This window comes from Megascapheus bottae, chromosome 3 (assembly GCF_031878675.1).
Source record: "Megascapheus bottae isolate mThoBot1 chromosome 3, mThoBot2.hap1, whole genome shotgun sequence".
Classification (NCBI taxonomy): domain Eukaryota; kingdom Metazoa; phylum Chordata; class Mammalia; order Rodentia; family Geomyidae; genus Megascapheus; species Megascapheus bottae.
The window spans coordinates 85,579,107-85,594,981 of record NC_143511.1 but is presented as its reverse complement, the minus strand read 5'-3'; the positions used below and the strand labels follow the sequence as shown (position 1 = coordinate 85,594,981).

General features: G+C 45.6%; 1 protein-coding gene and 1 pseudogene across 2 annotated transcripts in view; both read right to left on the bottom strand.

Moving 5' to 3' along the window:
• Positions 1-15,875, bottom strand: part of Sptan1 (spectrin alpha, non-erythrocytic 1) — a 67,544-nt gene that overhangs the window by 16,057 nt on the left and 35,612 nt on the right. For both annotated transcript variants that reach the window (XM_090330787.1, XM_090330788.1), the window contains exons 18-34: positions 15,752-15,874; positions 14,216-14,433; positions 13,123-13,215; positions 12,682-12,816; positions 11,328-11,476; positions 10,249-10,308; positions 8,984-9,182; positions 7,459-7,563; positions 7,031-7,054; positions 6,335-6,370; positions 4,613-4,660; positions 3,775-3,866; positions 3,346-3,490; positions 3,077-3,258; positions 1,508-1,607; positions 1,208-1,405; positions 982-1,128 (exon numbers count right to left, since the gene is read on the bottom strand). In XM_090330787.1, the coding sequence (XP_090186913.1) occupies positions 982-1,128; positions 1,208-1,405; positions 1,508-1,607; positions 3,077-3,258; positions 3,346-3,490; positions 3,775-3,866; positions 4,613-4,660; positions 6,335-6,370; positions 7,031-7,054; positions 7,459-7,563; positions 8,984-9,182; positions 10,249-10,308; positions 11,328-11,476; positions 12,682-12,816; positions 13,123-13,215; positions 14,216-14,433; positions 15,752-15,874 (2,054 nt within the window). The remainder of the gene's footprint in view (positions 1-981; positions 1,129-1,207; positions 1,406-1,507; positions 1,608-3,076; positions 3,259-3,345; positions 3,491-3,774; positions 3,867-4,612; positions 4,661-6,334; positions 6,371-7,030; positions 7,055-7,458; positions 7,564-8,983; positions 9,183-10,248; positions 10,309-11,327; positions 11,477-12,681; positions 12,817-13,122; positions 13,216-14,215; positions 14,434-15,751; position 15,875) is intronic.
• On the bottom strand, positions 14,860-15,205 carry LOC150066023 (V-type proton ATPase subunit G 1 pseudogene; annotated as a pseudogene).

The following is a 15,875-nucleotide window of genomic DNA, read 5'->3' as shown; positions in this document are numbered from 1 at the left end:
AACTGGTAATAGGAGTTCCGTGGCTATTCCTGCCCAGGCCGATTCTCAACTACGATCCTCAGATCCTGGGCTTCTGAGAAGCTAGGATTACAGGCATGAGGTACCAGTGTACTGCTCATCTATTTAGTTTGGGTTTTTTGGGACAGTCCTGGGGCTTGATCTCAGGGCCTGGGTGTTGTGCCTGAGCTTTTTCTGTTCAAGGCTAGCACTCTAACACTTTGAACCACAGCACCACTTCAGTTTTCTGGTGGTTAATTGGAGATAAGGGTCTCCTAGACTTTCCTGCCTGGGCTGGGTTCAGAACTTAGAACTCAGCCTCCTGAGTAGCAGAGATTACAAGTATGAGCCACCAGTTCACATTTACTTTTTTTTTTTTTTTTTTTTGCCAGTCCTGGGCTTGAGCTCAGGGCCTGAGCACTGTCCTTGGACTTTCTCAAGGCTAGAGCTCTACCACTTGAGCCTCAGAACCACTTCCGGCTTTTTTCTATGTATGTGGTACCGAGGAATCGAACCCGGGTCTTCATGCATGCTAGGCAAGCACTTTAACCACTAGGCCAAACTCCCAGCCCCACATTTACTTTTGATTAATGGCTGAATTACAGTGATGAAGGCCAAGTGCTCTACCAGTGAACTCTACCCCTAACATTTAAAAACAAAACTACACTGTACATGTACTTTTCTAACAATGGATGTACTACATGGAAATATATAGTGACTGTACCGCTTATTTTTGTAGCCAATATTGAGTTGTTACTTCTTTTGGGGGATGCTAGGAACCCAGGCAAGTGCTCTATTGCTGAGCTATACTTTCAGCCCATATGAAGTATTTTACCTTGAGGAAATTGGCAAGGCTGTCTAGCTGAGAAAAGAAGTCACTGATTATTTACTCTAATCATTAAGAAAGGATATGAGAATTAGGAAAGAAATACAGATGTCAATCAGGAAAAATCCAAACTAAGTTTACAAGGAACAGGGTCTCACCTGGACATTGATAGCTTTGTCGAAGTCCTCATGTTTTTTAATCAGTGCCTCCACACTGTCCAATGAGTCTCCTTTGTCTTCGGTGTTGAGGAAGGCCTCGCGGGCAGCCATCCAGTTCTCGGCTTGCTCACAATCCCGATGAAAGAGCTGACGGAACAGACTGGAAGGTGAGAAGCCCGAGCCATTGGCATGGAAAATCCTGGTTGGGACTCAAAAGCACACGTACCTGCAGTTCAAGGCACTGGTCCAGCATCATCCTGCGCTGCACCCAGGCCTGTTCCAGGTCTGTTCGCTCCTGATCAAGAACATCAAGTTTCTCCTTGATCTCTGGGCTGGCATAGTGCCCATGAGCCAGCAGCTGCTGCCCAAACTGCTCAAATGCCTGGAAAGTGCCAGCCCTGGCATCAATTTCTGTCCGGTGTTCCTGCCAAGAGGAGGGAAGGGATTAGGTAACTGGCAGAAGATGCCCATGTTAGTGTCAACCACTGGCTGACAATGAAGGGTAGGGGCAAGGAGGTCTACCCACCTGGTGCCTCTCCAGCAAGGCTTCAGCTCCAGTGACATCCTTTGCTAGCTCATCGGAGGATACCAGTCCCCGTATTCCATTGATCCAAGACATGAGATCCCTGGAAACAAGATCAACAGAAGACCAGCATTTATATGCTACCTGGCAAGCAGGCTTTCTGCCTAGGAAAACAAACTCATGGCCAGTTTTGCTGCAAGAGGCAGCTAAGTTATCTAGTCATTTTTCAAATGGGGTTGGGTCTTGTTTAGTTGACTCTTTTGTTGTTGGTAGTGGGGCTTGAACTCTGGGCCTGGGTGCTTTCCCTAAGCTCTTCAGCTCAAGGTTACCTTTCTACCACTTGAGTAACAGTGCCATTTCTGGTTTTCTAGTGGTTAAATGGAGATAAGAGTCTCATGGACTTTAGTGCCCGAGTTGACTTTGAACTGCCATCTTCAGATCTGAGCCTTCTGAGTAGGTTTACAGGTGTAAGCCACTGCATCTGGCTGAGTTTTGTAAGATCTTTAACCCACAGAATAATAGGTTCTAAAAGAAGTAATCATTATGCCTAAATTTTTGATAACTCTGTGACTGCCATGCAGACATTAAACTGAGTCACCAGATGAGGGGACATTGGGCAGGACAACTGGCCTGAAACTCTAAAATGTATTATGAAGGACACAGACTCAGATGGAAGGTGACTGGTCCAGGTTTAATGAGACTATGTAATATTAACCATGCACTGGTACAGGTGCAAGCCACTGGTACCTAGTGCCTTCAAAGTTTTATAAGCAAAAAAAAAAAAAGGGAAGAAGCCAGGAGGGGGTGGCTCACGCCTATAATCCTACTCAGGAAGCTGAGATCTGAGGATCAGGTTCAAACCAGCCCAGGTACTAAAGTTAGACCCTAAAGACCGTGAGACTCTTATTTCCAATTAACCACCAGAAAACTAGAAGTAGAGCTGTGGCTCAAGGTGTAGAGTGGTGGCCTTGAGCTGCAGAACCCAGGCCCAGAGTTCAAGCCCCAAGATGGACAAAACAACAAAAGTAAATGGAAAGACAAGTATAATTGCAGTAAATGAAAAATAAATCTAGGGAAAACATGCCATTAGGTCAGTGTGGGCCTGTGTAACGTGTATACATACACATACTTCAAGTCAGTGTGGGCCTGTGTATACATACACATGTGTATATATGTACATTGAAAGGAGATCAGTGTGGGTCCCATGTGTACACACATGTGCAAGTACACACATTGCAGGAAGGAGAATACTTGTATCTTAGATGTTTTAACACTCAGTAGTCTCAGCATTTTTTTTTTTTTGCCCATCCTGGGGACTGAACTCAGGGCCTAAGCACTGTCCTTTCCTCAAGGCTCTACCATTTGTGGCACAGCACCACTTCTGGCCTTTTCTATGTATGTGCTACAGAGGAATCAAACCCAGGGCTTTGCGCATGTTAGGCAGGCACTCTACCACTATGCTAAACTCCTGGCCCTAGTCTGAGTATTTTATATTGACCAGGCATTAGTTTTACAATAAAACAACCACTACAAAGGTTCTACACTACAGATCCAAACCACATTCATTTTTACCGGAAGTCACTAAGAAAGCGCTGCAGGTCATGGGAATCGCCCAGCTTGGCCTTGCGCTGGTCTGCCCGCTTCCCCAGGCTGGTCCAGGCCTGGTTTAACTCGGTACACTTCTCCTTCAGGTCCTCTGCGGACTCTGGGTGAGACTGGATCAGGCGCTGGGCCGTCTCCCCGAGGGAGTTTACCTACAGAAAGGAAGTGGTGAGAAAGCCGAAACCAGGGAGCTCTGCTCAGTAGAAACGAAGGCTTCACTCTGCCCCGGCCTCTAGTACCTTGTCACCGAGAGCTGCCAGGTCCCTCTCAAAGCCCTCATGCTTGCGCTGCAGGGCCTGGACACTGGCAAGATCATGGCCGTAATTGTCTGTGTTCAGAGCCTGGTTCTTTTCCTCGATCCATTCTTTGGTTTCGTCAGCATCTCTGCATAAGACATATGCAAATCAATAGCCACCAAGTACAGGTGCCCAAAGCCACCAGGAAAATGCCTTCAGCAGTACCTGCTGATGGCTACCCAGAGTTGTAGAGAGGGAAAGACAAAAGTTTGTCTACAGTAGTATCAACCCTGTGTCAGGTGTAGCTTAGGTGACAGTCAAGATTAGCAAGACCCAGCTGTTAGGCTGAGATCCTGGTCAGCAAGTTAGGGCCATTAGTGTGGGTAAACAGTCCTCACTACTCCCAGCCTCAGCCTGGGGTGGGCCCCTCACCTGTGGAACCTCTGGACTTCATGAGCACTGCCCAGGAGCTGGCTTCGTTCCTCAGCCAGTTGCTGCAGGGACCGCCAACGCTCATTCAACTCCTGCAAGAGGACGGCAGTGTCAGCCCACACCAGGAATTGGAAAATGGCAAAACTGCAGGAAGTGCCAGGGTCCCTATGGCTTGATTAAGTTACTTTATACAGTAGAGCAACATTCCACAGAATCGAAGGGAGCTGTAGTGGCACTGTGGCTCAAAGTGGTAGAGCACTAACCTTGAGCTGAACAGCTCAGGGACAGGGCCCAGGCTCCACAAGCCACAAAAAAGTAAAATTAATTGAAAAGAAAATAATTAATTGAAAAACAAAACAGCCATACCTGATGGCTTGAGTGCCTGACTGAGGAACACCCTCAGAAAGCAGTAGGAGAGCCTAACTTATCCTCACTCTCAACCACCCTGGTGCTTGGTATGTGGCACCTACTTTATAACAACTGCTGAGGGGACAAATGCCAAGAATCTGCTTTCTAACACTGGCCCAGCTGCATGCTCAGGCCAGGGCAGATCTGTGTTGAGTGCAGGCATGTGCTCGAGTTGGCAAGCAAGGCAGGCACGGCTTTCTTGTGGACGGCCAGGGGAAGGCCAGCAGCACTCCTCAGCACTGCTGAGGCTGGACTGGGAAAGCTGGCCAAGCCTCCTTGCATGAGAGGACTGCTGTTTACCCAGGACATTCAGGGGAAAGTCTCCCAGAGATCGAGGAGAGTGGAGTTGGCCATAGCTTGCCATTTGATGCGGACATGAGCTCCTCTGTGGAAGGAAAGAAGATCAGGGAAACGTAGCTCCACATCTTACCTTGATGGAATTGAAGGTGGCCACAGTGTGAACCATAAGACGGGCAGACTGTAAGGAGAGCAGGGAAAATCAGTGAGACATCTATTTGTACCTTGAGAGACAGAGATCTGAGTTCCAAGTGCTACTGATTAGGACTTGATGGTCAACCAAACTGACAACATATGGAGGAGAGGAATTAAGCCAAGGATAAGCCACCCAGAAAAACAAAAAGGAGCCCACATTCACATTCAGACCCAGCTCCAATGGTTTATCTGACATTGTCTGACCAGAAAGCAGTGACAACCTACTAGCTAGATGGACAGAAAAAGCAGCTCAAAGACTAGGAGCGAGGATCATTTTCTTATCCACCTAAGTTAGTTAACAGAGGTGAAGTGAGTGGGATGCTACTCTGTCTTGCTCCTGCAGGAAGAGCACTGTTATTAGAGGAAAATAAGCCATGAATTTGCTGTCTTCTCTTTAGTGCAGACATCTCCCCAAGTTTAAAGCACCCAGGAGCTCAGAGTTCATCAATTTATGTGAAAGTAACTACTGATTCCATGTGTCGCCTGGAGGTCCATGGCAGTCTATAAAAACTCCTAGTTCCTGTACAGGAAATGATTTTATCATTTTCTTCCTATTTCTTCCGACTTTCCTCCTTCTATATTAATTCTTTACTAAAAATAAAATAAAATAAAATAAAAATTAAAAAAAAATAAGCAAGGGACTAGGAACATGGCTTAGTGGTAAGAGTTCTTACCTAAAATGCATGAAGCCCTAGATTCCATTCCTCAGTCATACATAAACAGAAAAAGCTGGAAATGGCACTGTGGCTCAAGTGGTAGAGGACTAGACTTAAGCAAAAGAAGCTTAGGGACAGTGTCCAGGCCCTTAGTTCAAGCCCCAGACTGGTTAAAAAAAAAAAAAAGAAAAGAAAAATCAAGAGGTGTTGGTGTTTGCAAAGGTATCTGGGACTGCGTACTGGGGGATCATACCTATTCAGGAGGCTGAGGTCTGAGGATTGAAGTTTGAAGTCGGCCTATGGTAATCTAAGAGACTCTTCCATCCAATTAACCAGCAAAAAGCTGACTTTATGCATATGATGCATATTTTTGCCTACATTGAGGCCTCACCTCAGAGCTTCTTGTTCTCACTCATGACGTACTCTACCACTTGAGCCACACCTCAGTTTATTTATTTATTTTGGGTGCAAGTACTGAGGCATTAACTCGGGGCCTGGGCATTATCCCTTAGCTTTTTCTGTTCAAGGCTGGTGCTCTACCACTTGAATCATAGCTCTACTTCTAGCCTTTCTACAATTAAATGGAGATAAGAGTCTTAAAGACTTTCCTGTGCTTGCTGGCTTTGAACTGATCTCCTCAATTCTCAGTCTCCAGAATAGCTAGGATTACAGGGATGAGCCACTGGTACCCAGCTTGTAGCAACTTTGATTTGTTGCAAGTATTTTTCTCCTTTACACGCTCAGTCTTTACCCTATTTGAATCATTCATTGGTCTGCAATGAAGGCAGTTCTTGATTAAAAGGTGCCTTGTAAGCGATGCTCTGACACTGACAATCCTCCCCTCCTGAGGATCTGAACAAATGCACTTTGTTTCTGTGTGCTACATCTCATACCCTGAGAGAAAATAGAATACAAAGTGTAAAGAGAAGCCAGCCTAAACAAGTCTAGGGATGACCAAAGGCTCAGGACAAGCTAAACACTCAGAATAAGGCAGCAGTCCTTACCTTCCATGGAGAGGCTGTCTTGGAATCTGCTTCATCCTATTCAAAGAAGGATGAGGTCAGACAGGAGAGCAGAAGCCACTGCATCACATCAGTGAGTGGTGTGACCAGCGGCGCTCCCAGACAAACTGAACACTGTCACACTGCGGTGACTTACAGCTGACTAGAACAAACTCAAGGTTGCTTGAGAGGAATGATACAGACAGAAAAATTCCAGAATTTTATTCATCAGAGGAGCCAATGAGATTTAATAAGAAAACGTGAGCCGGGTATTGTTAGTTCATGCCCATAATCCTAGCTACTCAGGAAGCTGAGATCTGAGGATCACGGTTTGAAACCAGCACGGGCAGAAAAGTTCCCGTAAGACTATTATCTAATTAGCCACTCAAAAAACCAGAAGTGGGGCTGGGAATGTGGCTTAGTGGTATAGTGCTTGCCTAGCATGTTTGAAGTCCTGGTTTTGATTCCTTAGTAGCAGATAAACAGAAAAATCCAGAAGTGGCATTGTGGCTCAAGTGGTAGAGTGCTAGCCGTGAACAAAAGAAACATGGGGACAGTGCCTAGGCCCAGAGTTCAAGTTCCAGGAATTGAAAAACAAAAACAAAAACAAAACCTCTGAGATGCTGCTGAGCTGATTCAAGCCTAGTACTGGCACACAAAGACAAGAAATCCCTTCCACATGGAGCCCCTGCAACTTACCTTGGGCATTGTGCTGTACATCTCCTGCAAAAGAGGCAGAACAGCTTTAGCATCAGAGAAAATAGATGCATCTTAGAACACAGAGTACTGAGAGACCAGGAAATGTTGGAGAGATTTACAGAAGATGTTCATGCTAGTTGAACTTGCGAAGTGTTAATGTTTGAAACCTTTCAATTATTTATAGAACTCATGGATTTGCGTTCAAGAAATGAGCACTTAACAACTCTCACAGCATTTAATGGGCTTAGGGAGAACACTGGAACCTTCCACTGGATGAAAGGGAAGGGATACTAGTCCAAGGAGCTAAAATGGCTGAGGGCACATGGAAGACTAGAGGTCACAATTCTGTACTCTGAAATGGTGTTGTGCGGCTAAGCTGGACACACAAAAGAACAAAGCAGATCCCTGATCAATGAAGTCCTGCTCACCTGCTGTTGCACAGCCTGCACCTCCTCCGCCATCAGACCTTCAGACTCCAGGTCTTCAGCCACTTTGTTGATGTCCTTTAGCCGGGACTCGTTGGCCTTTAGATCCTTTAAAACAAAAGCTTCAATAACTACACTGCAAGAGCAACTGGAGGGAGAGGAAGTGTAGACACTCAGAAGCAATGGTGTGAGCACATGGAGATCTGCTCTCAGGCGTCACATGAACTGTCTCTCTGTACATCTATGGTCTAGATCAGGAAATCCTAATAGCAAGGAAATGAGAAAATAATGGAATACTGAAAGTAGTCTCACTCAAATTTCCTTCATTTAACCATAGGCAAAGAACCCTTACGCTAGTCAGATATAGATCATTGAAAAGCACTTTTTTAAGGCAGGAAGTGTGGTTCGAGTAGTAGAGTGCCTATCTAACAGGCACAAGGTCCTGAGTTCAAAACAGTAACTGCTCAGGCCGGGAGTTTGGCCTAGTGGTTAAAGTGCTTGCCTGGCATGCAGGAAGACCTGGGTTCGATTCCTTGATACCACATACATACAAAAAAGCTGGAAGTGGTGCTGAGGATCGAGTGGTAGAGCTCTAGCCTTGAGAAAGAAGCCCAAGGACAGCGCTCAGGCCCTGAGCTCAAGCCCAGGACTGGCAAAAACAAAAACAAAAAAAACAGTAACTGCTTAGAAAACACCTTGGACTTACACACAACACTATTAATGTATTAAATGCCACTGTAATGTACATTTCGAAACAGTTATCTTTGTTATGTGAATTTTAGTACAATAAAATGACAGCCAGGTGCTGGTAGCATACGAATGTAATCCTAGGTACTCAGGAGACTGAGATCTGAGGATCATGACTTGAAACAGAGACCGGGCAAGAAAGTCCAGTGAAACTCTTATCTGTAGTAAGCTACACAGAAAAATCTAGAAGTGATGCTGTGGCTCAAGTGCTAGAGCACTAATCTTGAGCCAAAGAAGCTCAGGATCAGCACCGAGGCTGAGTTCAAGCCCCAGGGCATTGGGTACCAATAGCTCAGATCCTTACTATTACTCAGAAGGCTGAGATCTTAGGATTAGGGTTCAAAGCCAGCCCAGGCAGAAAAGTCCCGGTGAAACTCTTATCTTCAATTAACTACCAGAAAACCGGAAATGGCTCTATGGCTCAAAGTGGTAGAGCACTAGCCTTGAGCAAAAGAGGTCAGTGTGGGGGCAGAATTGTAGCCTAGTGGTAGCCTAGTGCTTGCCTAGCATGCACAAAGCCCTGGGTTCGATTCCTCGGTACTACCTACTCAGAAAAAGCTGGAAGTGGTGCTATGGCTCAAGTGGCAGAGTGCTAGCCTTGAGCAAAAAGTGTCCAAGGACAGTGCCCAGACTCAGTTCAAGTCCCAGGATTGTCAAAAAAAAAAGTTCAGGAACAGTGCCCAGGTCCTAAGTTCATGCCCTATGACTGACCAAAAATCGAAACAAAACAGAACTGTCTGTAAGCAGGTTTTTGTTTTGTTTTTTTTTTAGCTTCCCTTACCTTCTGGAAGTCATCAAACTTCTTCTGCAACACCTCCACCTGCTCCAAGTCAGCCCCGACCTCCTCACTTGTCAGAGCAGCCTCCTTCTCATTGATCCACTGCTGTAGCTCATTCGCTTCACGAAACAACATAAACTTCTTGCAACTTTTCTCCAACATGCCTTTACGCTTCTCGCCCAGTTCCAGCAGAGAATGGTACCTGATGTAGGTCAAGAGGTGACAAGAGAGGGAAGGAAAGTGGTTAGCTACCTATGGCTGTTAACACAAAGACAACTGCTACGCTTCTCCAAGGTGTCTTCCAGGGCATGAGTGTATAATGATGGTGCCCTAGCAACCAAGGCTCAGAATATGAACACAAGGATCCGATACCCAACTTCCAGCCTTAGGAATAAGCACAAATATACAGTTCAGAACCGGGAGCTACAAGAGCAACACGTACTCATCCTCAGGTCAATTTTGCATTTGCAACATGGCAACCACACGCACTTAGCACAGAAACAGAGTGTTCTTGCAACTGATTACAGCTGAGAGATGAAATGAATTTGCACGATGTGTATGTATGCATCCCTTGTCTTTTGTAATTTTCTGAGCAGTCCCCGTGTGGGGGAAGGTGTAATAAGCCTGAAATGGCCTGCGATAGGATGCTGTATCTCTGGATCAGTAAGCCGTGAGTACAGCAATACATTTGTCGTTTTTTAGAAAGTTGTGGCAATTTTGAAAGGAAAGGTAGAGTGTAATGTCCACATAATTTCATTATGGAAGGGTTAAGATTTCATTATCTAGAAGACTTAAGAATCCAAGAATATTCTATGACTAAAACACAAAAGATATAAATACGTCAAACTTAAGAAACTAAACCAAAAAGAAAAATCCAAAATCACCATTAATCCTAAACTTTGCAAACAAAAGACTGCAACGAGTCAAGAACACTCTAAAAGGTGTTTCATTCCCTTCCTACCAGACAGCACCGAACTGGCCTCACATTTGCTGCTGACAGCGGCTGCTCTGCCACAAAACCAACAGAGGGAAACCGACACCACTGTGAACACAAAGCTGCACAAGGAAGCAACCATCAGAGCAGTGGTCACGGGCCATCACGGTCACAGCTCCACTGTGCCCTCCCTCGCCAGCGAAGCTGCTGCATGGATGCGCCCTGCCCTCCCACCACCTCCTCTTTATTAAATGAATGATGCCTTGAAGAGAAGTGGCAGAAGGAGAGTGGACAGGTGTACATGGGATGCTCACGAGGCTCTCAGCCTACTCACAGTTCTTCCACCTGTTTCATACGCAGAGATACACTGCCGGCCTCCTTAGTTATGCGTGTCCTGCACAGAGGGTACAGCAAAAGCATGCATAAATTAGTGGGATTAATCCATGGGAATGACAAGCGGCAGCTCCACCAGGTGCCATGATGGTGACGGTTAAAGGAGGAAAATTGAGGAGTCATTCGGAAGCTCTTAGACGCAATCTAGACCATGAATGAATCATAGTGAAGGCACAGCAGGAAAGTTAAATGAAAGAGTTAGTTACCTTCACTTTCCTGATAAGTCTGCCATTTCAAAGATAGGTTTTTCCTGTACTACAAACATAGTTAACCTCATAGAGCAGGATCACGGGGGGATGATGGACTTGGAAGGAAATTTTCCTGATTGCCAATAACAAATTTAGTCATGGATTCCATTATTTTCACTCTCATATTCATGACTCAAGCCTCTGATTAAGAACAGAAAGCCAAATGTCCCCTTCTTGTCTCAATAGTAAGAGAATCTAGAAATACACAAGTGACTTCAGTCATTTTAAGGATCACTAAGGTCAAAAAAGTTCCATTATTCTAAACTCTGGTGGAAATACATTTTCTGGTTATTTCCTAAGTATCCAAAGCCAATGATTTCCTTTGGGGGGTAAGATACACACCAACAGAGATGTAGGTCTTTATAGGGGATCAGCTATAACAAAGGAAGACAGCTTTTGATTAAAAATAAATACTCTCAGAACACAAAGCCATAGCAGAGAGAAGCTGTCTAAATAGCCAGCCAAAGGGAGCACAGCTGAGGGGAAAAAAATCTGGAAACCCAATTTCTGAAGGCATCTTGAACCATAAGACAAAAGTTAAGTGATTAGGAAAACGTGGTTTAGAAAAAGAAACTCGGAAATACTGGGAAAACAAAACAAAGGAGATTAAAGAATTTGGCCTCAGAGAGATCAGTGAGTTAAAAGTGACTTGGAGAGCAAGAGGTGGGCAGAAGGACTCCAGATGCCTCAGGATACTGACTACACCTTGGCTAGGAGTCAGACTAAGCCCCACATAATGCCTGGTCCTTTGTGTTGACTGTGTGCCCCTTACTGGTTGTCAATCTGCTCTTGTCGAAGCGCGATGCTGCCTTGCTCCTCCAGAAGGTTCTCCCTCGAAGCTGACTGGGCGGGATCTAGCTTCTTCACATAAGCAGCAGGCACAAAACCCTGACGATCATTCACTTCCACTTTCCACCAGTCCTAAGGGAGGAGAGAGGATTCAAAGTAGATCCTTTTCAGAGAAAAGCAGAATCCACACACATGCCTATGTATTTGTGGACGCATGTCTCTACCATTTTTGAGCCACATCTCCACTTCTGTATCTAGGTAGTTAATTGGAGACAAGAGTCTCAACAGAGGGTGGGGAGGAGAAAAAGTAGGAGAAAAACATGGGAGGATTATCAATGTTCAAGAAGTAATGTACCCACTACCTGGAAACATGCAGAAGACCTGGGCCTTCCTTTGCAGCCTGTCAAACTTTTATGGGGCTGGGTGTCAGGGGCTTATGCCTGTAACCCTAGCTAATCAGGAGGCAAGATCTGAAGATTGTGATTCAAAGCCAGCCAAGGCAATAAAGTCCATGAGATTCTTATCTCTAATTATCCACTAGACAGCCAGAAATGGTGCGAGGCTCAAAATGGTAGAGCACTAGCCTTGAGTGCAAAAGCCCAGAGACAGCCAGGCCCTGAGTTCAAGCCACATAATCACCACCATCACCACCACCACCACCAACAACAACAAAAGCATAAGAAAAGTTAAAGGTGGAGCTGTGACAAGTGACAGTGCAAGCTCTGAGCAAAAAAAACTCAAGGACAATGCACAGACCCCCAAGTTCAAGCTCCAGGACAAGCACCCACCTCCCCTCCCCCAATAAAACTCCAAAAAGCAACCCCCCCCAAACAAACAAAAAACACCTGTATGGGTCAAGGAAGAAAAGCTGATGAGCCAGAGAGGACGAGCCTACATGGTGCTATCAGAGCTATCTTCAACTTTCTGTCAGGCTGAGACCCTGCTGCATGGTCTAGATTAATAGCTGGGAAGAGGAGCTGAAGAAGCAGCTTATGATGGAGCACTTCTCTAGCATACATGAGGTTCTAGCCTCAGTAGCACAAACACCACAACCACAACTAACAGGTGCAAGTTACAAAAGAGAAGACCAAGCTCAAAGGGAAAGAAATCTACCTACAGATGCTTAAGTAGAAACTATTTCTCAGAGGATAGTTCTCTGCACTACCTGCAGACACATTCAGGAGGATAGATCTAGAACCTTCTTAATCATGATCAGCAGTAGATACAAAGATTAAGACTGGAAACCCTCCTATCCACATTCAACCATTTCAAGGACCCCAGCAGAACACACTTGGCAGTGTGGAGGTCAAAGGCACCCGCCTCTTTCTATGCCTTGCCTTGTTAGTGCTATTGAGCAAAGTGAGGATATCTCCTTTTTTCATGGTGACCTCCCGAGGACTCTTCTCCTGATAGTCATAGAGAGCCAGGACCAGCTCCTTCCCAGTCTCATCATCCATTGGAGCCACTTGTTGCTACAATCCAAAGGAAAGGCAAGATGGTTAAAGAACATCTACAGCATGTTATCTGCACCACAACGAAGTCCAACCCCAAGAGCTGCACCAACTTTGCCAAAAACACATGCAGGACAGTTCACCAAAAACACTAATGAAGTGACAGGTATGTTTACAAAAATTTCAACTGTCTCACTGTAAACCTTTGTTTTTGTGTCCCAAGTATGGTGACTAAAGCAGTAGTATCTCCTGGCAGTATCTGGCCCCATAACTTTCTCTGCCCCCCACTCCATTCACCAAGGAACCTGGCATAGCTGCATCACTTACCCGGCACGACTGAGCCTGCTCTCGTAAAGCCTGGATGCTGCTGCCATAGGCACTGAGATCTGACATTAAAGCTTCATGTTTCTTCAGCAGAGCCTGAAACACAAGCATACATAGAACCCTGCACAAAGAGTTCTCACTCACACAAACCCCAAAGATAGTGCTCAAGCCCTGAGTTCAAGCCTCAGGATTGGCAAAAAAAAAAAAAAAAAATAGTAACAAAACAAAATTTGGGGCCAGGAACATAGCCTTGTGGTAGAGTGTTTGCCTAGCATGCATGAAGCTCTGGGTTCGATTCCTCGGTACCACATACTCAGAAAAAGCCAGAAGTGGTGCTGTGGCTCAAGTGGCAGAGCACTAGCCTTGAGCAAAAAGTGTCCAAGAATAGCAGCAGGCCCTGAGTTCAAGCCCGAGGACTGGTAAAAATAAATAAATAAAGTGTTGACATACCGCAGCACAATAATAGTGGGACACTTGAATACCCCATTCTAAATCTAGATAAGGTCATCCAAAGAAAGCACCAACAAAAATTTTTAGAAATCAATGAAATTACCAACTAAGTGAAGATAATAGGCCACCTCCTGAGCATTTCAACCAAAAGCTGTACCTTAAAAAGCAACGGAGCAGCTAGGGTATAGCTTAGTAGTGGAGCATCTGACTAGTATGTGAAAGGCTCTAGGTTCACTCATGAAACAATGAATGAATGAAAAGAGTCAAAAACAATAGCAGAAGGGTGCAGGGAGATTGGGAGGATCCCAGTCCTAGTCAGAGCAAAAAGTAAGTGAGAACCCATTTCAACCAAGACTCCAGGAATGGTGGTGGCCTGTGACTCCAGTCATGTGGGAGGGGCAAATAGGGTACTCACTAAGCAGCCTGGGAAAAAACACAGAATCCAATTTGACACTAAGCAAAAAAGTGCTGGAGGAATGGCTCATGGCCAATCTATCAAGTAGCCCACGTTCTAACCCCAGCACCAACAAAAAAAAGTAAAGAAAATCATTGCGGTACCACACCTTTTGTTGTCATTTCTCCTAACTTGCTTCCCTCTACATCCTGGCCCATTTTCCTGGAAAATGCAACAGGAGCTCCAGGTTACCTCAGCGGAGTCCTCATCTTTCCCGTAGTCAGTGCTGCCCACGATGGGCTCCTTCTCTCGCATCCAGGACTCAGCCTCGTTGGCATCAGCAAAGTACTGCTGGGCCTGCAGAGAGTCCTCCAGGTCCTGCCTACGCTGAGATGCTTTGGCTTTCAGCGCCTCCCACTTCTGGTTCAGCTCATTGAGCTTAGCCTTCACGTCCTCTGCAGCAAAGTGGCCTGGAGCAGAGAGGATGGCAGACAGTGCACAGATATGCTGGAGAGGCTTCTACAGCCACAGCACTTTTACTTAATCCCTTTCTTTCTTCAAAGAATTGTAATTTTTTTGTTTGATCCTATCAAGATCTAAGAAGAAAAAGGTGACATTAACAGGTTTCTTGAGTTGAAAGGCATAGGAAAACAAGACAAGATATATTCATTCATTAGATTCCTAAGAAATACGAGTTATAAAGATAAACCTTTGGATAAATACTCAATGTATACAAAGAAGGTAGACTGGCTACTCTGCAAAAAGTGAAGGGACCTACTACAGTACTCAAATAAGTCAATGTGTTTCACAGAACACAGCTGAGCTGTGCTAGCACTCCACAGTCCATGAGGGTGGGCCTTTTCCACACCGACCCATGGAAAGGCGCTTGTCTTGTCCTATCCATTGATGCAGTAGTTCTCGTGGATTTCTGGCTGGCTGAAGTACACAAAAGCCAAGAGGTTTTCCAGAACTTCCTCCCTGTTCTGCCGGGAGTAGGTCTGGAGGATGGTCATCTTTTCCTTGGTCTCCTTCTCCACCTTGCTGCTGCAACTGCCATGGAATCCCAGTGCCATAGCTTCCTTGGCCTTGAACTCTTTTCATCTGCAGGCGGTGCTGTTCAATTTTAGCCTGGGCTTCTTTGGTTTGCTTCAGCCTTCGGTTCTTTTGCTTGTGGGCCTCGGACATCTTGTCAGTGGCATGTTTCTCGGCCTGCAGCAGCTGCTGGATCCCCTGACTAGCCATGGCAGCAGGGACATGGAGGGCAAGTCAAGGGAGCCTAAGTCCTCCGTACGGCCGCTCAGGTCACCTGACCCGCTGCCTGCCACCACAGCACTTTCGTTACTACATTTTGGGAAGCCATGCCTTGTCACAATTCCATTTCTAATGAGCTGCTCTGATCCAACCCTTTAATGGTTGCCTCTTCTTTTGCTTCCTCCAGCCATGGCTCTATCCAGTATCTAGAAGCAGGCCTCCTACACTGGTGTAGTGTCACTCTAATCAGGAAATCATAAATGACAGCAGTACCATGGTTCTCCATTCTGAATATGCCATGTGCAGGTACTTTCTCAGTCCTGTAACCCTCACAATCACGTCAGGAGATGTGCTGCATTTTGTAAATGAGACATGAAGCCTCAGTAAAGTCCGGCCTAGTCACAATTATACAATGGATGGATGGGAACGGGGCTTGCCCCCACCCCAGTCTGCTGTGCCCAAGGCCATGTACTTAAGCAATGCAAGGGAGAGGTGATGAGCAAAGTCAAGCCCCACTCACTGAGGATAATCACTCACCTTCCTCCACCATGGCATTTCCTTTCTGCGTCACTGCTTTGATTCGAGGTTCATGTCCTGCAACTTCTGCTTGTAAAGCTTGATGTTTCTTTAGTAAATTCTGGACTCCTATCAAATCCTTGCC